This window comes from Phyllobates terribilis, unplaced genomic scaffold (genome assembly GCF_046119375.1).
Source record: "Phyllobates terribilis strain yellow unplaced genomic scaffold, ASM4611937v1 Scaffold_1__5_contigs__length_1240528914, whole genome shotgun sequence".
Taxonomy (NCBI): domain Eukaryota; kingdom Metazoa; phylum Chordata; class Amphibia; order Anura; family Dendrobatidae; genus Phyllobates; species Phyllobates terribilis.
This window is the reverse complement of record NW_027362761.1, coordinates 507312141-507337680: the sequence shown is the minus strand read 5'-3', so window position 1 is coordinate 507337680 and position 25540 is coordinate 507312141. Positions and strand designations below refer to the sequence as shown.

General features: G+C 43.3%; 1 protein-coding gene across 2 annotated transcripts in view; it reads left to right on the top strand.

The window, feature by feature from the left end:
• The window catches only part of CWC27 (CWC27 spliceosome associated cyclophilin), a 303935-nt gene that overhangs the window by 54517 nt on the left and 223878 nt on the right, over positions 1–25540 (top strand). For both annotated transcript variants that reach the window (XM_073680243.1, XM_073680242.1), the window contains one exon: positions 385–542. In XM_073680243.1, coding sequence (XP_073536344.1) covers positions 385–542 — 158 coding nt within the window. The remainder of the gene's footprint in view (positions 1–384; positions 543–25540) is intronic.

The following is a 25540-nucleotide window of genomic DNA, read 5'->3' as shown; positions in this document are numbered from 1 at the left end:
CAGCTGCTCCATGTCAACAGACAAAACCCAAGAAAAAGTAAATACTAATAGTATATGTATGTAACACAGGGTACTTACTTAACACTATTTTATTAAAAAAAAAGTATAAAGACTTTTTCACCACGACAAGGTGTACCCATCGGGGACAGTCCTAACCGCTCTCTAGTATTGAAACATTACCATGTGTCAAACGACGTCAATGTGAATAAGGACAAAGCAGGAAAGGGGCCGACTGAGACGCACATCCTTGGGAAGCTATACATATGATATACTTAGAGGAGCCATGCCCCTTGTGTGTTAAAAAGTACAAAATATTAACAGGAAAACCAAATAAACTAAGCTGGACTACAGTCCCTAATGTGACTTATTGTTTCCAAATTGAAGGAAAATTCAAGTGAGGACGATGAAGATGACATGGATAGTGATGAGAAACAACAGATGAAACAGCGTATATCCAGCAAACTAAAAGGCGACCCCAGTAAAAGCGCAAAGTCGGCAATGAAATCTACAGAGGATCTTCCAGAGAAGAAAAGTAGTCGCAGGTAATTGAGCAAAATAGGAGGCGACATTTGTCTGTGTGGTCAAATATTATTTCAATTAGTCTTTTTTTTCCCCATAACTTATTCATGGCTCATTCTATTTATTTAATGATAGAATTTTTCCCAATGTGCACATCTCTCTGTGTCAGTATGTTTTTCCATGTGCAATTAGTGCTGTGGCTGTGTAGGCACTCACTTTCCAATAAAAAAATTATTTTTTTTTGTACAGATCCAATGTGCCAGTCATGAGATATCAAGCATAGAAGCTGTATGTAAATCAGGCTGGAAGTGCACTGGGCGTGTGTCAATGCACTTGGAAGAAACCGGAATTGACACGCCCCCAGTGCACTTCCAGCCTGATTAAGCATATGGCTTATACACTAGATTTCCCATGATTGGCACATCGGCCACCTGAAAGGTATTCTTTTTATTGGGAAAAAAACATGTATGCAACCCTACCATTCCATATGTAAAAAATGTGTATGTTCCCTTTAAAGGGAATATGTCAGCAGGTTTATGCTTTGTAATCTGAGAGCAGCATGTGTAGTGGCGGAGAGCCTGATTCCAGGGATCTTTCACTTGCTCAGTAGCTTGCTTTAGTTTCAATACAATCAGTGTTTTATCAGCAGGAGATTACACTGCAGGACAAGGTGTCACATACAAGGTAGTCAGGATAATGTGTAACCCCGCCCCCACCACTGATTGGCAGCTTTCTGTGTACCCTGGCTTTATTAAGAATCTGCCAATCAGTGGTGTGGGCGGGGTTATACAGAGCTCAGCATTCAGAGCACTGCTACATCTGTAGCAGAGAAAATTTTATCAAAACTGCACCAAACAGCCCTGTAAGTGATATATCACTGGAATCAGGGTCTCAGCCCTTACATCATGCTGCTCTCAGATTACATAGCAAAACCTACTGACAGATTTTCTTTAACTCACACTGTGGCCTAAGACATTTCCTTGCCAGCACCAATGTAACAAATTTGGTACACCTTTGCTTTTCTTTATGTCACTTTTTTGCTTTTTCTGTTTAGCCTGACCATTCAATAGAAAAGGCCTAGATCTGTACCACTAACACAATGTATTGTTTAATATGTAGTATGCACAGCAAGAGCATTTGCTCGTCCCATTGCCTCCCTAGTGATCATGGGTTCACTTTTTTCAATGCAGGACAACTCATCATTTTTCTCTTAATAGTTCTATTCTGCTAATGTAATTCTTCTGTCAACCTCTGGGTGGCACTAAATAACCATCACAAGTAAAAATTGTAAAATGTGCATGTTCCGGTAAGTTTATACAACATCTATGTGTTATGGGGCTTTTTAAAAAGCGATTATATAAAAATGTCTCCTTAGGTTTGAGGCCAGTAGTTAGAGAGGAGGCCCTGCGGCTATAATGCTGCACTGGTATCTGCCAGTTAGTGATGCCAGGCTACAGACTGATGATTACAATCATATAAATCTTTCCTATATCTAGAAGTCCCAGCACAGTGTTTATTGAAATGCAGCTGTAAGTCAATTACAGGGACCCCAAATGTTTCATGTAATGGATGATACTGATAGATTTGTGAGTGGCAGAAACACGACGTCTGACAGAACCACTTTCCAAGTATCAACCTCTGTGCCTCATAATTAACTCCTGAAAATGCACACAGTGATGTGACAGAGCATGGATAAATACACGCTGTACAGAGCATGTTCGCAGAGACGGCTGTTCATCGATGTGATGCTGAGCGGTAACTTATTGCACCCAGAACCGCCCCAATGACTGGAGGCGAGCGGCTGCTGGGAGAATAACATTTTATTTTCTCCCTGAACCTGCTGGTTACCCTTATATCTGCAGGCAAATTATATTTTTTTAGGCGATCGGAGCCCTTTTAAAGCAGCGGTGCATAACCTGCAATCTGGGGGCTACATGTGGACCACTATGCCATTCTGTGTGGCCCCTAACCATCTAGTGACAGAATTGTCTGCTTGTATGTAGATTTTTGTATATAGTTTCCATAACAAAGAATCATGGAGTAGCACACAGTCATCTCGGTGTCCCCTATTTATATTAAGAGAATGGGGTCCCTTGATGTATATGACTTGCAGGTGACCATCTATGCTTGTGGCTCTCTATCTTGTACTTTATGGCATTTAAGTTGACAAGGGGTGAGCCACGGCCACAGCATAACCTTCCCAGCATGACTCAGGCTTTCACCTAGTGGATGTAGCATGACTCAGGCGTTCACCTAGCGGGTGTAGCATGACCAAGGCGTTCACCTAGTGGGTGTAGCATGACCCAGGCGTTCACCTAGTGGTTGTAGCATGACCCAGGCGTTCACCTAGCGGGTGTAGCATGACCCAGGCGTTCACCTAGCGGGTGTAGCATGACCCAGGCGTTCACCTAGCGGGTGTAGCATGACCCAGGCGTTCACCTAGCGGGTGTAGCATGACCCAGGCGTTCACCTAGCGGGTGTAGCATGACCCAGGCGTTCACCTAGCGGGTGTAGCATGACCCAGGCGTTCACCTAGCGGGTGTAGCATGGCCCAGGCATTCACCTAGCGGGTGTAGCATGGCCCAGGCGTTCACCTAGCGGGTGTAGCATGGCCCAGGCGTTCACCTAGCGGGTGTAGCATGGCCCAGGCGTTCACCTAGCGGGTGTAGCATGGCCCAGACGTTCACCTAGCGGGTGTAGCATGGCCCAGGCGTTCACCTAGCGGGTGTAGCATGGCCCAGGCGTTCACCTAGCGGGTGTAGCATGGCCCAGGCGTTCACCTAGCGGGTGTAGCATGGCCCAGGCGTTCACCTAGCGGGTGTAGCATGGCCCAGGCGTTCACCTAGCGGGTGTAGCATGGCCCAGGCGTTCACCTAGCGGGTGTAGCATGGCCCAGGCGTTCACCTAGCGGGTGTAGCATGGCCCAGGCGTTCACCTAGCGGGTGTAGCATGGCCCAGGCGTTCACCTAGCGGGTGTAGCATGGCCCAGGCGTTCACCTAGCGGGTGTAGCATGGCCCAGGCGTTCACCTAGCGGGTGTAGCATGACCTCCTAGTCCGCACGCCCCCTCTTGTGCTGGGCACCTCACTGTTATAGTCATTGTATATACAGAGCTTGGTGTGGGTGGGGTTAGCTGTGGTGTGGGTGGGGTTAGCTTCCTCAGCTCTGCTGCATTGCTAAATCTAAAAGCTCTGATTGTGCTGCACCCAGTAATCTAAGTGATACATCGTTGGATTCAGCTTCTCTTTGCCTACATCAGGCTGCTCTCAGATGAGGTAGCAAAAACCTGCTGACAGATTCCCTTTAAATCCCTGTGTCCTGCTTTACCTGCTCAGTCCTTACATTAAGTAGAACACAGTTTTGGTTATAGGCCCCAATTCATCATTTGTGGGGGGTTTTAAGCCGCTTTCCTTTTTTGTCTTGTAGTGCTAGTTGCCATTTTTCGTGCCAAATTCATCAAAATGGCACACACGATCCATTAATTTGGTGCAAAGTAAAAAATTTGCTTTCTTCTTATCTTGAGCAGTTTATGCCACTTTTGCCACCAAAAAGTCTCAAAACATTGCACCAAAATATTGTCACCATTTCCTTTGCACCAGTTCTTCTAAATGACCCCACTGGTCAAGGAACCAAAAACCTTTTTCAGAAACCTCTTCAGACTCTTCACCCTGGCAGACATCTGCTGTGATCTGTGATGATGGCCCCCAGGTCTCCTCTAGGAGGCGAGCGCCATCCTTACCACACAGGGGATCCGCACTATCGTCAGTAGTAATGGCCGCACGCTGGTTGTCCATAGTTATGGCAGAAATGTTGACAGGTAAAAAATGCAAGTTTAGAGCCGTCAGATTTATGGTGGTGTAGAAGGTGCCGCTCTCTACTGCGCCAGTCACAAAGTGTTGTGCAAATACAGACCGGCAGAAGCCATACATCTAATGGTAGGTGTCCTTCTGACATCTCGTCTAATGGGCTGAACACCTCCACCCAGGAGACCTCTGCCGAGAGGTTAACGCGCGGCATTGTTTTAATTACCGCTAACAGAGAGCGACTTGTTTTCCCATTAATTATAGGACAGGAGCGATCCCAGGAGTCTGTACTCCCCAAACTTCCTGTCTAGCTACTAACGCTCTGCTCTTTGTATGAATATGCTTTTGCACTCCCCCTTTTTTTTTGCCTTTTTTTAACTTCTGTCTGACTCCAGGGTTTTATATGCAAGTTGATTAAAGAAATGCCAGAATAGAGGCGAAGAGAGGTGAGACGTGGCTGTAAATGATTGCAATTGTTCCCTATAGAATCTTCTACAGTATCGTGTGCTCATTATGTATCATCGTGCCCACCACGGATTACTCTAGGGACCCTTTACATTTATATAAATATTTTACATTTTGAGAACTTACATTGATAGCACCCTCTAGATTTTGCTCTAACCGCTATTATCTGTGTCCAGTTACCACATCAGTCAGTAATTGACACTCCGGAGCTGTGCACTAATCTCTATATGTGATGTGACTGTGTATTTTATATCCTTCTTATTTGCCTCCCTTGACGAGCAGAGATTATTCTGTGTCATCTTTGTTAGAATTGGGAAGAGCAGCACAGTGGCTCAGTGGTTAGCACTGTACTATATATAGACAGTACAGTGGCTCAGTGGTTAGCACTGTACTATATAGACAGCACAGTGGCTCAGTGGTTAGCGCTGTACTATATATAGACAGTACAGTGGCTCAGTGGTTAGCACTGTACTATATAGACAGCACAGTGGCTCAGTGGTTAGCGCTGTACTGTATATAGGACAGTACAGTTGCTAGCACTGTACTATATATAGACAGCACAGTGGCTCAGTGGTTAGCACTGTACTATATATAGAGAGTACAGTGGCTCAGTGGTTAGCACTGTACTATATAGACAGCACAGTGGCTCAGTGGTTAGCGCTGTACTGTATATAGGACAGTACAGTTGCTAGCACTGTACTATATATAGACAGCACAGTGGCTCAGTGGTTAGCACTGTACTATATATAGACAGTACAGTGGCTCAGTGGTTAGCACTGTACTATATAGACAGCACAGTGGCTCAGTGGTTAGCGCTGTACTGTATATAGGACAGTACAGTTGCTAGCACTGTACTATATATAGACAGCACAGTGGCTCAGTGGTTAGCATTGTACTATATATAGACAGTACAGTGGCTCAGTGGTTAGCACTGTGCTATATATAGACAGTACAGTGGCTCAGTGGTTAGCACTGTACTATATTTAGACAGCACAGTGGCTCAGTGGTTAGTACTGTATATAGGACAGTACAGTGGCTAGCACTGTACTATATATAGACAGTACAGTGGCTCAGTGGTTAGTACTGTATATAGGACAGTACAGTGGCTAGCACTGTACTATATATAGACAGTACAGTGGCTCAGTGGTTAGCACTGTTGCTTTGAAGCACTGGGGTCCTGGGTTCAAATCAAATCCCACCAAGGACAACATCTACAAGGAGTTTTTATGTTCTCCCCGTGTTTGTGTGTGTTTCCTCCAGGTTCTCCGGTTTCCTCCCACACTCCAAAGACATAGTGACAGGGAATGTAGATTGTGAGCCCCAATGGAGACAGAGACAATTATGTCTGAAAAGCTCTGGAATTTATGGTGCTATATAAGCGAATAAAATATATAGCCTTTAACATAATTTTGGATTATTGTGTAGCACTTGGATGGTGCATGTGTGTCTATTACCGACTGATGCAGTACTTGGGCACAGGTATCGGCAGTCAGGAATTGCCGGAGAAAGTCGAGCACTGTACTAGGTGGCAGTCCCATGGAAAAGGTGCGGATCAGTGGTCTTCATGCGCTGCCAACTCTCCATTCTGACAGTGCATTGCAGAGCCTCGTTCTTGGGATCAGTGGGTTCCTCACCAATCAGAAAGTTATCATCTATCTATCTTGATATCTAGAAAAAAGAAAATCTCAAGCAGCACATTCAAACTAGAACAAAAAAGCAGGGTGCCCATCCTCCTGGTGTGTACCAACCCTTGTGTATAAAATTAAAATACGGACAGCACTCCTTCCAAAAAAAAGGGCTGTAGCCACATTTCGGCTCTGTGCGTGAGCCTTTATCAAGCCTATCTTGATAACTAGATTGTTTTTTCTGACTGCCAGTATTTCTGTCCACCTAGTACATCCAGCAGTGGTGGATGCGCATGTGCCGTTTTTCTGCTATGGCAAACTCTGTCTCTGCGCTACACACGAAAACTATGTTGTGATGCTCGATGGAGTTACTTGAGACATCTACAATATTGAGATACTCTTCCCTAGAAACATTGAAAAGATTGCGGCTGTACGGTTCTGAACTAAGGAGCCATAAGCCTCCGTACATTGCAATACATGCTCACTGCACAAGCATTGCTGTGTGCATGAGACCCCCCCCCATACACATCAGACAAACGTCGTCCAGATCCACCAGAATTGACCTTTCATGTGTATCGGGGGCCGGACATATGATGTTAGATTGGATAAGGACCTGGCATCTACGATTTCGGAGAGCTGATCCTTTTGTTCTCTAAGAGGTAAGCCGCCACTAGAGATGTCTGACAGCGGCTCTTATAGTGGGTATAGGAGCGCTCCATTGTAAATTGTTGATCAGTGGAAGCCCGACCAACTCAGAGCTTCAAGGTCACCTCTCCATTCCACTGGGGCATTTCAGTGCCTCGTCTGTTGGTGGTGGACTCAGCGGTCTCACCCCTAACCCCAAAGTTATAACCTATCCCATAGTTGGATGATAACTTGTAATGTTGGCCACTCTTAGCAAAAGATGATGTTTATGGCGGCCCCTGACGGGAAGACGAGGATCCGGCATGTCTGATTTTCGGAGTGCCGATCCTTTTGTTCTCTCTGAGATAAGCCGCCACCAGAGATGTCTGGCATTGGCTCTCTCGTAGAGGGCATAGGAGAGGTCTGTGTATGGTAGAGCTGGGCGAGACAGCTGCCATCTGAACGACCTGCCGAACCATGGTTTGGCGGACTGTTATCGATAGTGTTTGGGGGCTTTAGTATCAATATAATCTCTTATCTTTAAATCCTCTTATCCACATACGATGCCCGAGCCGCCGTCTCTATTGGAGTTGCGTCTATACCTAACAAGTTGGCATTTGTTGTATGCAGATAGACTTTTTTTTTCCTAGAAGCTGGCAAGTGTCTAGTGAGTTGCTTTATTCAGTGCAGGGGTTGGAGATCATTTCTGCCTGTGAGGAGAACCAGCTCCCTGTCAGAAGTCAGACATAGTGTGTACTGCACACATGGCATATTGCTCCAGACTTGGCCGGCGGCCCAGCTCACCCCATCCACTCTTCCCTAACAGGCCTACTGTCTGCAAATAGCAGGATTAAGGCCCTACAAGAACCATTCCATTTGTTGAAAGGAAACACTGCGACATATGGATAATTAAGAACTGCTGAAGTTGTACTGACAAGGGGTGTTCGAGAGGGGGAAACGGGCTAACGAGATGAATCTGCTCATTAACGTTTGTTGTGTCTGCGCTGCAGAATTCCTCGTTACCATTTACAGTAGTAAAGTCATTGTGCTGGAAGCTGCTACCAATCTGCAGACCGCCGCGGATGAGCTCACTGTATTAGTTTAAGCTCTTCCAGGTAAATGTATGGCTTTAATTAGCCACGGTTTTCATTTGCATGTGTTACATCCATTGTCTGCATTTCCGACATTACATTATATTCTACTGTAGCTACTGTGCTCTTCTAGTAAAGTCTTCATCTATAGTTTTATCATCTCCATCCAGGTTTAAAAAATGGAAAGTAAATGAAAAAATATTCTGCTGAAGAGTGACATGTAATGCCGCACATAAGACCAACACAAAAAAATAAAATCCATAACCGAAAAAAAAAAAAGACATTTGCACACTTAAAGGGCACATGTCAGCGCTGAACTACTGTTCAAACCAAGTACAGGCACTCAGTGCACCCTTGGTGTGGCCAAACAGTTAAGTGCACGATCCCACCTACTTGTTTTCCATCTATCTCCGCCCTTCTCTGGCTCTATAAAGATGGCTGTCAATCACAGAAGAGGGGAGGGTAACGTAAAGGGAAAACAAGTAGGTGGGAAGGGCGCTGAAATTTTTGGCCACACCGAGGGTGCACCAAGCTCCTGTACTTGGTTTGAACAATCATTCTGTGCTGACAGACTCCTTTTAAAGGGCTATTTCCATCTTTGAAGTGATGGCATAGATTGTGCTTTATAATCACTATTGCTCTGGACACCAGCGCTCCAGACTATGTGGTCGTATAAAGAAAATGGGGCAGAACTGTGCCGAGAGAGCCTAAATTGGTATGTAGTGCTAAATCAGCAATGCGTCCCCTTCATTCTCTGTAATTGCTGGGGTCTGATCTGTGTGATCCACTACCCATCCTGAGAATGAAGGGGTCATAGTGCTGCGCCCATTTTATGTTTTCACGTCATTAGCTTTGCCCAATTTTCCTTGAACCATCAAATGGTCTAGAGCAATGCTGAGAAGAGAGAAGAAAGGTTAAAGGGTTGATTGCTCTTAAGTCTCAGGAAATGTAAAAAAAAAAAAAAAATAATAGAAAAAAAAACATCATGCTTTAACTCTCCCTCCCTTGTTCCAGCACTGCCTCTCACCACTGCTCTTGTCTTTGTTGATTGGCTGCAGTGGTGACATCACATAGAAAGCACTGTAGCCACAATCTCTGAGTTCAGCAGTAGACCTGGAGGAGCTCAGTGATTGGATGCACCTCTGTTGACATGAAGTCACCACTGCAGCCGATCAACAAAGGCCAGAGCAGCAGTCAGAGGCAACGTTGGATCACAGGAGGGGCTTGAAAGATCTCAGTTTGTTTGTTTTTTACAGGGATACAGTCCTGAGCCAGATTTTGTGACCACTTTATTCTTAGGATTAGTGGGGTCCCAGAGGCCAGACCCCACCAATCATAAAGTGGTGCCATTTTCTTAGCCATATGCCATCTTTGTTTAAGATTTTAATTCAGTGACTCAGAAAACAAGCACGTGAAGCCTCGCGTTTAGAGGTGAAAAGGTTTTAAAAAGTTTAGTTGTAGTTTTCAGAAGACCATTAAAGTGAATTCAATTCTATTTCTACCGTTTTAAGAATTTTCCCTCATGTTCCCTGTTCTGAGATCCGTTCCCTCTTCTTTTTTTTCTGCCAACCATTGTAGTGGAGAGCAAAGCTGAATTTGGGGACTGAAAAGTTAATTGACTCCTGGATTTTTTCACTTGGAAGCCGATGGTGCCCTGGTATTTTTACAGATGCAGTCTGTAATTGTAATCTGAATATATAGATTCTTGTACACAGTTTGCGGAGAACGTTTTGGGCCTGGAATCTGTTGGTGCATTTTTATACATCCCATAAGGAGTATACATTATTTTTATAGCCAATTAAATAGGATAAATTCTTCTGTCATAGTGAAGTCCAAACGGGAAGCAGGTCATAGAGTTTAGAGAGCCTTTTCATTAGATTGATCGCTCATTCATTCATATAAAGCAGAGCTTTTATTATAGCTGACTCGTGGCTTGGCACTTAGCTCACTCCCCGTTTTGCTCATTTAAATAGCTTAAGTGCCATATGCAAAGAGCAGAAGTTGGCAATGGGAAGCTAGACTGTAAAATAGTTTACATAAAAAGGCATGCCCGTACACAGATTCATTTCCCTGGGACTGCTGTGCTTGCTGATTGACAGTGGAAATGCAATAAGTTACTAATTATAAAGCTTCAGTAGGAATAAAGGCAAAATGTTCTGATGTTCTTCAAAAACAATATAATATACTGCATAGTCCTATTCCAATAAATGCTAATTATTGTGGATTGCTCCCAGCAGCACAAACCCTTTAGTAGGAATCAGACAGTAGGATCAACCCTCCTAAGCCGTCTATATGGGCATGCAGGTCATAGAAAGCTGAATAAAATGATACCTTGATATCTGCAATCTTATGCTTTATCCTAGAGAAATCTGTGTTTTTTTTAATATGTAAATGAGGTGTTAAGATCTATGGGCCGGACATAGATCTCACTGATAATCTGACTCCAGAGATTATTTTAAATGTAAGGAGGTGTTACCAGTGTGAGACATGTAGATTAGAAGAGCAGACTGTCAGTCATGACATGTCTCACACTGGTAATGCTCCCTAAGGCCTCCTTCACACATCCTTGTGATTCATGCACAGCAAAAAACAGTACTGGTGAGATCCGTGGTCCGTGTCCATATGTGACATCTGTGTGTCCATATGCAGCATCTGTGTTTTGTCCAGGAAAAAAACGGATTCAATTTAAACAATTTATTTTTAAAGTTTAATTGCAAAAAATTTAGCAACACAGGACTTGAAGGAGGGAGAACAGATGATAGATAGAAAGAAATATGTCTGTCAGAAATATAATCAGTGCTTTGTGATTGCAGCTTACTAAACATGTAATTTTTTTAATAAATGATTACATTTCAGAAAAAAATGGCTTTGGATCCCGCAACATTTTATTAACCAGCCGAGGGAAAGTGGACAACTGGGGCTGATGTTTATAGCCTGGGAAGACTGTAATACCCATGTAGCTTCCCAGGCTATATTAATATCTGCTCACAGCTGTATACTTAACCTTTACTGATTATAAAAATGGGGGACCCCAAAAATATTTACATTGGGCTTCCCTATAATTAATAATCAGCAAGGCTAGACAGACAGCTGTGGGCTGATATTAATAGCCTAGGAAGGGGCCAAGGATATTGGCCCCTTCCCAGACTAAACATCAGCTCTCGGCCACCCCAGAAGTGGTGCATCCATAAGATGCACCAATTCTGTCCCTTAGCCTCCACTCTTCCCACTTGCCCTGGTGCGATGGCAAGTGGGTTAATAGGGTTGGGGTTGATGTCAGCTTTGTATTGGCAGCTGACATCAAGCATAGGGGTTAGTAATGGAGAGGTGCCTATAAGACACTCCCATTACTAACCCCATAGTAAAAGTTTTTAAAGAAACACAGAGCCTGAATAAAATCCTTTATTTGAAATAAAAGTCCACACTATTTGCAACATTTATTTAAGAAAAAAACACATTTATACTCAAAAACAAAAAAAAACAACAATATCCCTCACCTTTCCGACATGCTTTCCCACGCTGTATCCATCTCTGCGATATTTGGTTTACAACCTGAACGGTGGCAAGATGCGACCATCCAGGCTGTAAACCAGGACACACTGAGCTGCTGCAGCTTCAGTGACGGGCGGTGACGTCACAGAGGTTACTGCCTGTCACTGAAGGTGCGTTCCCATGGGCAGTTCACTGCAAGCTGGGACGATGAACTGCGGTGAATTCAGTGAGATCACCGCAAGTAGCTAGAGAAAATTCTCACAGTGTTGCGCTGAGTTCACCGCAGTTCATCGTCCCGGTTCCCAGTGAAGTCAGACTGGGAACGCATCTTCAGTGAACGGCGGAAACCTCTATGACGTCACCGCTTGTCACTCATGGTGTCCTGGCTTACAGCCTGGACGGTCGCATCTTGGCACTGTTCAGATTGTAAACCAGTTATTGTAGACATGGATTACAGTGTGGGACAGTATGTCGTACTAACCGGCAGCGACCACTACACTTTTGAATGCAGTCGCTCCGTTTGAAGTGTTTACATCCGGCCAGCTCAACAACAAAAAATCACTGATCTGTGGGGGGTGCCGATAGGTCATCACTACTGTATGCCCGATGCCCCTTTAACCTTCCTGTCTTTTTAAAGTGGACAACCCATTTAAGTTCTGTCTGCCTTCGGATATGCTTCTTATCTGTGCAGCTATTTTGCTTGATGATAGCAAACGATCCGCACTCTTTTGGTAATATTTAACCCCTTTTTTCCCATAATAGTCTGCATTACTAAATGAAGGCCGGCTGGGGTGGGTGACTGGCAGAGTCTTGCAGTCGGACCTGCTATAGTACATTAAACACAATCACAGATTGTTTAGGCACAAAACTGTATCCCAGCTGAGGTTTTTCTTGGCTCGGCATCAAAGCGTTATTAGAAAGTATAGTGTTGAACTAGTACAAAGACGGGATTGTTAGTGTGGTACACTTCATCCTGCTGCTACTTGGCACCATTCACTGTGTTTTTAACTTTAGTAGTGCTTTTTTCTTTTCTTTTTTTTCTTTCCTTCTCTTTCTCTTTGCAAGTATTTGTCTAGTCACCTGGAAAAAAAAATGATGCTTAGATGATCCGTGAAAATGCACTTGGTGTGGTGGAAGCTGAGAAAGTGTAATCCACATTACTGCGGATTGCTAACACAGCGTGCAGCGTAAGATATCATTTCAAAGCCACACAAAACCTTCAATTGTCAGCGAGCACATGTGGTTTTGTACAGTAGCTTAATTGCAAAAGTGAATGCTTCTGTGCTTATGTATAAATGGATATGAGAGTCAAGCGGCTTACTTAGATTGCAAGCTTCAGTGACTGTGGGATAGACGCTGTAACCTGCCTCTTTTTTTTTTAGACACTTAATGCTTTGACTTTTATAGCCATACTCTTCTTACTGTACGATATTTAGATCTGAAGCTGCACTCAAATTACTGTTTTCCTGAAGTAGTAATTGCCCCTTTGTATACGCTTGTTGCTGTCCGCTAATCCTTGTTTCATGATTGCCACTGGGGAAACATCTGGCTGCAAAAGATCAAGCAATAAAAAGAGGGATGCAAGACAAAAGCCATGTAAAATAATCCTAAACCCCCTGTGATCCTTATCTTGGATTAAAGTAAAAGTATATTTTATTCTCTTAAAATGTGCAATTTGTGTGTACACATATACATGCTAAATTGCTAAATGGATGAGCGTCTGCCACTGATGTCCAATCGCCACCCACGTCCATGTGCCATGTACTACATAAAGAAGTAAAAAATCCATTACATTATTGAATGAAATAACTGTTTATATACAGTACAGACCAAAAGTTTGGACACACCTTCTCATTTAAAGATTTTTCTGTATTTTCATGACTAGGAAAACTGTACATTCACAATGAAGGCATCAAAACTATGAATTAACACATGTGGAATTATATACTTAACAAAAAAGTGTGAAACATCTAAAAATATGTCTTATATTCTAGGTTCTTCAAAGTAGCCACCTTTTGCTTTGATGACTGCTTTGCACACTCTTGGCATTTTCTTGATGAGATTCAAGAGGTAGTCACCGGAAATGGTCTTCCAACAATCTTGAAGGAGTTCCCAGAGATGCTTAGCACTTGTTGGCCCTTTTGCCTTCACTCTGCGGTCCAGCTCACCCCAAACCATCTCGATCGGGTTCAGGTCTGGTGACTGTGGAGGCCTGGTCATCTGGCGTAGCACCCCATCACTCTCCCTCTTGGTCAAATAGCCCTTACACAGCCTGGAGGTGTGTTTGGGGTCATTGTCCTGTTGAAAAATAAATGATGGTCCAACTAAACGCAAACCGGATGGAATAGCATGCCGCTGCAAGATGCTGTGGTAGCCATGCTAGTTCAGTATGCCTTCAATTTTGAATAAATCCCCAACAGTGTCACCAGCAAACCACCCCCACACCATCACACCTCCTCCTCCATGCTTCACGGTGGGAACCAGGCATGTAGAGTCCATCCGTTCACCTTTTCTGCGTCGCACAAAGACACGGTGGTTGGAACCAAAGATCTCAAATTTGGACTCATCAGACCAAAGCACAGATTTCCACTGGTCTAATATCCATTCCTTGTGTTCTTTAGCCCAAACAAGTCTCTTCTGCATGTTGCCTGTCCTTAGCAGTGGTTTCCTAGCAGCTATTTTACCATGAAGGCCTGCTGCACAAAGTCTCCTCTTAACAGTTGTTGTAGAGATGTGTCTGCTGCTAGAACTCTGTGTGGCATTGACCTGGTCTCTAATCTGAGCTGTTGTTAACCTGCGAATTCTGAGGCTGGTGACTCGGATAAACTTATCCTCAGAAGCAGAGGTGACTCTTGGTCTTCCTTTCCTGGGGCGGTCCTCATGTGAGCCAGTTTCTTTGTAGCTCTTGATGGTTTTTGCAACTGCACTTGGGGACACTTTCAAAGTTTGCCCAATTTTTCACACTGACTGACCTTCATTTCTTAAAGTAATGATGGCTACTCATTTTTCTTTACTTAGCTGCTTTTTTCTTGCCATAATACAAATTCTAACAGTCTATTCAGTAGGACTATCAGCTGTCTATCCACCTGACTTCTGCACAACACAACTGATGGTCCCAACCCCATTTATAAGGCAAGAAATCCCACTTATTAAACCTGACAGGGCACACCTGTAATGTGAAAACCATTTCCGGTGACTACCTCTTGAAGCTCATCAAGAGAATGCCAAGAGTGTGCAAAGCAGTCATCAAAGCAAAAGGTGGCTACTTTGAAGAACCTAGAATATAAGACATATTTTCAGTTGTTTCACACTTTTTTGCTAAGTATATAATTCCACATGTGTTAATTCATAGTTTTGATGCCTTCAGTGTGAATGTACAATTTTCAAAGTCATGAAAATACAGAAAAATCTTTAAATGAGAAGGTGTGTCCAAACTTTTGATCTGTACTGTACTTGTAGAATAAGCCACCATTAGGTCCAAAGACTGAATGCACATGGGACCCTGAGGTTATGTTCACACGGATTCCTTTCTAATGAGTTTTTTGGAGTAGATCCGCTCCAAAATCCTTCTCAAAAACTGCTTTAAAAACTCTTGCTATATCTTCGGGAAATCCACTTTGCCCTTCATATAAGTTTAGGAATATAATTTGCGTCATTTCTTTGAAACGAATCCTGATGGAGTCCAAGCCGAATTAGGTACTGTTAACTTGGGGGGCGTTGCTGGGGTGGGATGGGGGCGTGGTGACAACCACTCTTCAAATTTTTTTTAGATGCTGGAGTAGGATTTGTGGCGAGGTGCACACACAAGTTTACGCCACTTGTCCGCCAGTCTTGATTTATGGACAACTCCGGTCTTGATGAATCAGGGCCATTGTGTGCAAATACCCTTAAGGCCATTTTTAGAAAATTCAAACTTAGTGTGAACATAGCTATACCGGTATGTATGTCTCGCTTTCTTTTTCCTGTGCAAATCACACAGGGGAATAAAAGGGGCTTTGTGGCCCTCCATGTATAACTGAGGGCTACGAAGACACCGTTATAACGGAATAATAGAATTTCTCTAGTGTCATTTTTGCAGTTATACCGATGATGTTTATTGTATAGCGATAGGTTATATTCATTGTTTCCTTGTAACTTTATGTTTTTTTTTTTTTAAGTTTTAGTAGAGGAGAGTCTACACATGAGTCTTTATTCCCTTAATTGCATCCAGTCTATGTAGATGCTCTCGACTGGACAGTTCTGACTTTGAAGGCTGAATAGCATACTGCTGTCACTGGTAATTACTATAGCACCAAAATTATTTTTAATGAGGAATAAATCAGCGGTGGAGAGTGTTTGAAGTTCCCTGTACGTCCTTTTGATAAGCAGCCATACTGAGCTCACTGCTGGAAAAGGAATGCGGGAGGAAAGTGGCTTGTGTTAAGTGCCGGTAAAACATTGTAAGTCACCATGACATCATTCTGCTAATTGGTTACACCTGCCACTTGTTAATTACCGTAATCCAGTGCTAGAATGGAGGATGTGAGATGAACGCTTTATACCGAGTATAGTTGTGCAGTTTTAGGCAGATTTTGTAACTTGACGTTCCAGATTTTCTCTTTTGACTTTGAAAGCAAAATGAATGATTAGATGCAAAAGTGTCAACATTCCTGGTTTATTGGATCAATGATAGGAAGCCTAAAGTTTTAAATACAAAAACGGTGCAAAACAATAGAGGTACTTTTTAAATATAAATCAAATAATTATGTTTCGATTTTTATTGATGCTGAGGTTATGTTTAACTTCTTTCCCATTAATTAAACAGGTTTTCTGGGATTTTACAAAACTTGACTCCAGCCAAGCAGTCATGTGCCATGCATGCCAACCTCACCGCTAAGGCCAATGATCGGCTGCAGTGTTCATGTGAATGTTGGATATGGTGTCATCACTGCAGAACTGACAGGTCACTAGAGCTGCGGGAGGTTTAATAGGTAAGGGTTCATTCACATGAATTTTTTCACATATGAGTGCTATCCGTTTTTTTTTCACGGATAGCACTCATACCTATGGTAGTCTAGGGGGCCATTCATTCACATGTCATGTCAGATATTTTTCCTCGGGACAAGTGATCCTTTCAAATTTGTGGAGATATGTCTGATTGATTGATTTGAGTATCTGATCAAGATTGTCAATGAAAGTGTGAGATGGACCCTCTAAGCCCCGAGCTGGGTGGGTACATTGACTCCGAGCTTTGGTGCAATTGGCAGAACAGCATGTTGGAAGCAAGGACGTGGCATACTCTGGAGTCTGCGGAGTAGCAGGACAGATGAAGTGAAGTCAGCAGGAATAGAAGCAGGTAAAGCACAGTGTGCACACGAGGTGCAATACACAAGAGGCTTGAATCACAATCTGAAGACACAGATGTGTGTCTTAACGGGCCTTAAGTAGGATCATAGGGATGTCATCACTGAGCCATGGCGAACAACCTTCAAACCCTGACGTGGAGCACAGCAGAGGACAGCGGACCGAGGTGAAGGAAGCCGAGCCTGGGATACCGGGACAGAACAGAAAGTCTAACAGAAATTCTGTGGGTCAGTGAAAAAATCGGACAGCACTTGGATGCCACCTGCTGACTGTTTTTCACCGACTGATAGCTAGATATAGGAGAAAGTGGAGAAACTTTTTATTTTATTTTTTTCTTCTCATTAGTGAAAAAAACTGATGAAACTCAGTCCGTTTTTCTCGTACGTTAAAATACCTGACATCTGTATGAAGCCTAAGTAATGACATACGGGCTGATTCATCAAACAGTTTCCTCCAGAAATCTGTTGTAAAACTCCTTGAAATGCGTCAAAATTTTTTATTCAACACAATATTGATTTAGTAATTTTTGGTGTTTTTACTCCAGAAAGGGGGGAGTTCAGCTGGAGGGGTGAGCACCAAGGGGCAAATTTATTGTAGTTTACTAAAAGTTTTCAACAGCGGTGTAAATTGCTAGAGTGCAATTGAGAGAACGCAACTCTCTCTTAGGCCATTTTCAGACGTCCGTGTTTCGAATACATGTGGTGGAGACACTGACACACGTAGACCCATTCAAATGTCCGTGGGCAAAACACACTGACATGTCTGTTTTTTACCCGTTGCACGGGCCGCAAAACGTCCCACACTGAAGTCACACGGATGACATTCGTGTGTCATCCGTGTGACACGTACTGGCACCTGGGAATCAGCGTACAGATAGCGCTGTTCCCAACCCCCGGTGCTGAACGCTGCCCTCATCATTGTCGCCTGCTGGCGCTGCGATCAACACCAGCAGGGGACCATGATGAGAGTAGTAGTCTGCACCCGCTGTCTCCAACTGTAAAAATAAGAATAAAATAAAAAATCCTTACACTCACCTGTTCCAAGTGTCCCCCGCTGTAACCCATATGATCGCTTACGCCAAGGAGCCAGGGAATACTGACTCGCTGCAACGAGCAGGCCCGGGAACTCTGCTGAGCTCAGTGAGAGGTGATCTGTCACTGACTGAGCGCAGCTGCGGGGCCGCTCGCTGCAGCGAGTCATTCTCCCCGGCTCCTCCGCTTGAGCAGTCGCATGGATTACAGCGGGGCACCCTGCGCTTGGGAACAGTGCTAACTGTACGCTGATTTCCAGGCGCCGTTACATGTGATCCTGATGTGGTACACATGTGCCACACAGGTGGACGCGGATATCTCCGGTATGGTTTTTTCCAGTACCAGAAATATCCGGACGTGTGAAATGCGCCTTAATGAGTGCCACATCTTACTCCAGATCTCGTTTCTTCTAGACTGGTGATCAAACCTCCTATCTTGATACGTCGACTCCAAAGTGTCTGAATTTTCATTATTTCCGGTTTACTAGTTCCCTGTTAGTCACCAGGTAGTTTACTTAAATAGTTTTATCACATACTGACTAGACATGAGCTGACGGGATGGCCGCTAATCTCTTACCTTCCGGCGTCCCCATTGTGGCTTTTCATTAGCCAGGGCTGTCACAACGTCATCTGTGTCATGTCAAACAGTTACACCAACCCTGATAAATCAAATGCCACGCCAGGGACCCCTGGAGATAAGAGATTCATGGACCTCCCCTCTAGCCGCCAGGTGCCGCTGGGCTGGAGCCCTACGAATTGATCCGCTCAGCTCTAATGCCGACCATTGAAATTCTAACCTAAATTGGTTTCCATAATACTAGTATAAAGAGGGAAAAACCCAACCAACCCAACCAATCTTCAATCCTTTCATGACCTGGCAATTTTTTTTTTTTTGCTTTTTGTGCTCCTGTTTTTCTTTCTACTCTTCCCAGAGTCATAACTTTTTTATTTTTCCGTTGACATAACCCTATGACAGCTTGTTTTTTTTGTAGGTCATGTTGTAGTTTTGAATTACTTTTATTTTACCATATAATGTACTCGAAGACTGGAAAATAAAATCCAAGTGCAATGAAATGCCAAAAACTTCAGCGATTTCACCGTCGTTTTTTGGGTTTTGTTTCCATGGTGTTCATTTTGCTGTTAAAATTATCTGATTTCCCAGGACAGTTTTGGTACCAAATTTATATAGGCTTTTTTTTTTATTACAAGAAGTCCAGTAAGTGTCACAGTACTTTGATTGCTAATATCTCCCCAACGGAGAGGAGAAGTTAAAAACCCAAAAAATTATTGGGTCCTCTTTAAGGTTTCTTAGACTCGCCAAGACAATCCCTTTATACATAGACGCTTCCCTGATAATCAGCTGATTGTTACAGAGCCAACTTTTCCATGTATCTGATTTGGGGGATGATGCCTCAAGGCCTAGACTTTGACTTGACCACCATGTAACGCATGAATGGTCTGGATCCTTTCTTGTGTATCAGCCGCCCCATTCTGCCTCATAGAGGGTGGTCCGTCCTGAGCAGAGGATCAAGTCCTCTGACTTCCATGTGCATTCATGGGAACAGTATAAATATCCGAATTGAGAAGGGGAACCCATGATGAGATCAGTACAAAAATATACTAATGTATTGTTACACATTTATTTAGACTGAATCAATTTTATGAAATTCTGATTAACATTATAATAAATAGTATTTTTTTACTTGATCTAATAATGGTTTCTTTTCTAGCGGGATCCCCTCTGATTTCTTTTCCATTTCCTTGCTCTTTATTCAGTGTGAGTTTAAGATTTCCTCGAAAGGCCGAGGTGTTGAGAGTTGACCTATGTTTTTCAATACGAATATCCCATTAGGCCTTTGTAAAGTGTACTGCAGTATTTACTGTGCTGGATTTGATGATAAGGCCAAGTAAACGATACCGATATTGTAGTAATGTTTAAAATAACATTTTTTGTTCCACTTTTACTTTTAGCACAAGATTTCTTCCATAACTATAGTGAGCATTTCACAAAATGATAGAAAATCAGAAAATGGGTATTTTAGAAAAAAGACCTAAAGGAGCATTCCCAACATTAGTTGTTATCTATCCATGGGATAGGTAGTAATCTCTTGAACAATGTGAATAGAACCACTTGGATCCCAACTGACCCCAAGAAGGGGGTGTGAAGACATGGGGTTAGTGGGTGCTCTCGTCCGCTGGCCCAGCCGCCTTTAGAAAGACAACGTGGACAAGGGCTCATCCCCAACTGAACGCCCGGACTCCTCAACCATGGGCGGAAAACTACTCAGACAACACAGGGTGAGGGAATCACAATATTAAGGCTTTATTGGATCACCAACAACTAACAGCATATAACACATAACCAGCACAGCGCTAATTGTAACAGGCAACAGAGTCTCACCCTTCCGCTGGCTTACCAGGGTTTTAGATTCTTCATATCTCAGATCTTCCAGGACTATTTACTTCAAACCAGTGGTCCCCTTCTTTTGGCAGGCACCTGCCCAGAAAGAATTAATGCCGGAGTTTGGAAACTGAGTCGGCACGGCAAAGTCTGTAACCAGGTGACCGAAATGTCCCAACCTGGGTTGCGTCCTATGCGGTCTTTGTTCTCTCATTCGAATCCGAAGATCCTAAATTAGCTAGTGCACCTGCAGTCGGGAACGACATCCCTAGGCTGAGGGCAGTAGACAAAAATCACCCGGTCAACTGAACAGTCCTCCTTATATACCCTCAGCCCTCATTGCAGGATACCGGGGACTCCACGATTGGTGGAATAATACTGTCTTTTCATTGGCTGGATCTCAAGTCCCATATAACCATTTTTGGTCGTATTGCAGTCCAGGCAAGGGAGAGCCACATACTGGTTGATCTAGTCCTACAATGGAATGTTAGTAGGAGACATTCGGTTTGCAAGTTAAGACATTAGAACAATGGTGGCTGAGGCAATTTACATAGAGTCAACAATCCACATGGTAATACAATGGCATTCTAACAGGATTAAATTCCTCTGACCTTACAGAAGAGAGATAATTGCATTACCTAGGTTAACATCACCAACATCTACAAGACTCTAGAAACAATGGGTATACAAAATAGTGTCTGCCTAGATTGTAAGAACTTAACCCATGAGTGGCATATTACGAGTTCACCCAAAATACCAAATTGTCCGGATAAATAAGAAAGCATCCTATGTTGTATATAAAAGGGGTCCATTTAGTCACAGGGGGCATTGAAATACCCCATCTGAACAGAGCGGCAGCCATCCATGGGCACCACCACCCCTGCACTCTCTGTGGGACTGCTGGAGATAGTCAGTCAATCCTGGTGATAGCTTCTAATGTTGGGAATAACTCTTTAAAGGGGTGTTCTCAAGTTTGAAGGTTATCCCTTATTTATGGAATAGGGGATAATTTCCTGATCGCTGGGGGTCCAACTGCTGGAAACCCTACTGATCCGAGAACCAGAGCTCTGAAGAGCTGCATGTGAATGGAGCAATGGTCGACCATTTGTATTGGCGCTCCATTCATTGTTAATGGGAACACCGCAGATAGCGGAGTGCTGCACTTGGCAGGTCTTCGGCACTCCCATAACAATGAATGGAGTCGAGTTGCCCATCATCGACCATTGCTCCATTCACATGGGGCTCTTTAAAGCCCAAGTTCTGAGGATCCATGGGGTCCCAGCAGTCAGCCCCCCCCAGCAATCGGATAAGGGATAACTTTAAAACTTTGGAACACCAATTTCAAAAGGGGTTGTCTGATGGACATAGACGACTGCCTCGTCTGGATGTTACATGACAGCTAATGCCTGTGATTGCTTGCAGCGGTTAGATGACAAGACCAATGTGTCATTGGATGTTTCTTTGATGATGTACTATTCTGTTCACCAATAACAGGCTGTAGTGGTCCTCTGACATCCATTTATTCCGTCCGACCTCTAGAGTGGCCTGCACTGGATCCTTGAGGGTGACAGAAGGGGACTATGGAGTATGCCTCCATTTGTTATTTTGAAAAATCAGTGCCTAAGAAAAAATTTTTATTCATGTCAGACAACCTTTTTAAAGACCATGTGTCCTTTTGGCTTTAGATAAATCAAATTCCTTCACTAGAAAAAGTCATAAATGTGTATTCTGTAGGCCATAGCAGCTTTTTTTTCCTTTAATAAACCCTATTGAACTTAAAGAGGTTGTCCACTACTTTTTCATTGACGACCTATCCTTAGGATAGGTTATTTATGTCTGATCGGTTTAATATGAATAAATCTGTTAAAACGCAATAAGAGTTACAAATAAAAAACATCTGAAATAATGAACAATAAACCCAAATAAACAGTGACAGGTGAGTACCCTTTTAAAGAGGTTGTCAACTACTTTTTCTTTGATGACCTATTGTTAGGATAAGTCATCAATGTCTGATCGGTCGGGGTCCGACACCTGGCACCCCCCGCCAATCAGCTGTTCTCGGTGCTGGTAGCGACCGCCGGCTGGAACTTCTCAATTGCGGAGCTGCTCCTTCATCTGATAGTGGCCGCGGCAGGGTGCTACACATCCACCTCCTATTCAAATCCATAGGAGACAGATGTGTAGTACCCTGCTGCCGCCACTATCAGAAGATGGAGCAGTTCCGGTCGGCGCCAGCACTGACAACAGCTGATCGGCGGGTGTCGGACCCTGACCGAGCAGACACTAATGACCTATCCCAAAGATAGGTCATCAATGAAAAAGTAGTGGACAGCCTCTTTAAAAGGGTACTCACCTGTCACTATGTTTATTTGGGTTTATTGTTCATTATATCAGAATTTTTTATTTCTGACGCTCTGTTCATATTCGTTATGGTTCTTCTGCACCTTCTGCATTTTCTGTCTTTGGCGGTGATGAATGACTTTTTGCAGCGTATAATACTCGCTTTCATCCTGCTTTTCACCATTGACACCTATGGTTGGTATTTAGTGTTGGTGATTTTTTCTTTCTCTCCGCATTGCTGGGCTTGCGGTGTTGTTTTACCTCATTGATTGCTGAAATGACATTTCCTGCCTGTTGGCAGAGAAGTCGTTCAATGGCAGCTATTGTTCTATTCTTGTTAAATCTGTTTGACTAATGGTTTAGAGAGAGTGACAGCCGAATAAAAGTGACAATGCTGTCATCAGCTAAGAGCCAAATCTAAGAGGAGGTGGAACATGATCAAGTGTAATCTCCAGCGAGGGACAGCGGTAGAAAGTCTCATTCTGTGGTATCTTTAAGAAACTCCACAGCTCTATCTATAACTGTTTGTGTCTGATCGTATCCAAGGCTTTTACTAAAGAAGTTTGCAAATTTACTGTCACTACAGATTATACAGTTTATTGCTCTTGTAGATGGAGGCAGAATGGGGAATTCCAGCTTCATACCAACTTAAAGGGATTTTCCAGTTTTGGAAAACCTGTATTTCCCTGCTGCAGTTTTTAAAAAAAAAAAAAAAAAAAAAAGGCAAACTGTGCTTTACTCACTCTCCACTGTCAGGGCTGCAGAGTCGGTAAGCCAAGCCTCCGACTCCTCAATTTCCATGACTCCGACTCCCTCATACATGGCTCATGTTTAAGTGATCAATTTACTGTAGCACAGATTCATCTCAGCTAAAAGTCCAGACCCTTAGATCAGGAATAGGACAGACATTTATAGGACATTTCATAACTTTCCCAAATTCTTCTGAAAAAATATTCCCCACAAACTGCATTGAACTACTGTACCCAATTTATTATATATTTTAGGAGTCGGAGTTGGTAGTCTGAGTTGGTCCATTTTATACCGACTCCACCAAAGTGGGCTCCGACTCCACAGCCCTGTCTACTGGTTCTGCACTTGGGGTTCAGCGCTGAGTCTCCGCCGCTGCAGCACTGACTTCACTTTGACCCCGCTGCAGCCAATCAGCGACCTTGAGATGCTTATTCCGTCAAATCTGTCAAAACTGCTGAGCTCCGTTATTGGCTGCAGTTCTGTCGATGGGACATCAGCGCTGCAGGCAATCACAGTCACCAGGAGCCACGGTGGTGACACAGCACTGAACCAGGGGATGGTAAGTAAAGCACAATTTGTTTGTAACTGGGGTCAGAGGTTTTCTGAATCCAGAAAACCCTTTCAAATCCTTAAGGGCTGAAGGTGTTTCTGTTTGAAGCATGGCTATTTTCTGTATAGATTTCACATGCCTTCTAATTTGGAAGCTTAAAAGTTACAATAAAGACTGGGGTGGGGGATAATGGTCTTTTCTCTCCTTCTCTCCTCTTAAAGCCTCCATACACATTAGACTAATGTCGATGGAAGCTGCCAATATTGACTGATTCGGCCGATGTTCTAATGTCTATAGGGGCGCCGGCCGACTGATGGATGGAAGAGATGTCTATCGGACCTGTCCAATTTCGGACTGCCGATTGCATTGTTCTCCTGGAGATCAGCCGACGTGTCAGTTGGAAGCTTTCTCGTAGAGAGCACGAGGGCTTGGTGGAGGAATTTTATGTATGGGAGTATGGATGAGATGGCTGCCGAAGCATCGTTCGACCGATAGCCATCTAATGTTGTCTATGGCCTTACTGTCACATCCCAGGACAACGGTTCTGCTGAACTGTGATTTTACTGTGTGTGTCCTAAAAGAAACATAGTCTAATCTTCTAGCATTGTATTGTTTCTTGGATTTGTCACTTCATTTAGTGCACTGGTCACTTATTTATTGTTACAGGGGTTGTCCGTCCTTATGATATTGATGACCTATCCTTAAGGCTCATGCACATCACCGTATTTTCCATCCGAGTGTGATCCAACGTGGGGCCGTGCACATGTCTGATTTTCTTTCCTTGGACAGAGTAAAAAATCGCAGCATGCAAGATTTGCATCTGTTATTCTGATCGCATTCGGCCATACAAGTCAATGAGTCCGTGGAAAACATCAGACCGCACTCGGATGACATCTGAGTGCGGCCCGATTTCCACGGACTGATACAATGGAGAAATTGGAGACATTTTTTTTTTCCATCTTCTCCTCATCCAAGTAAATCTGATCACACTCGGATCTTCTCAGACTGTGATTTTCATAATCGGCCCAATTCTCTTGGATGAGACCCTAGGATAAGTCATCAATATCAAATCGATACCCATCACCATCAGTCGACTGTTCTCAGCTTTGGCCGGATGTCAGCAGTGATTGGAGTGGAACAGCACAGCTCTGTACACTGCTTGGTGGCTGCTGCCAGGAACCCTTTTAGGCCATGGTGTTAAAAGGGGCCACAGGAATCTCTGATGTAGGAAAGACACTGGTATTATAAATGCACATCTAATGGATGCTTATTTTTCTTAGTATTCCAATCATTTTTTTTGTCTGTCATAATTTTAATAAATGAGACTATATATATATATATATATATATATATATATATATATATATATATATATATATATATATATATATATATATATATATATATATATATATATATATATATATATATATATATATATATATTGTAATGCAGCAACTTGTTGGCATTACGGTAATGGTCCAGGATGTGTTTTACCTGACCATGTA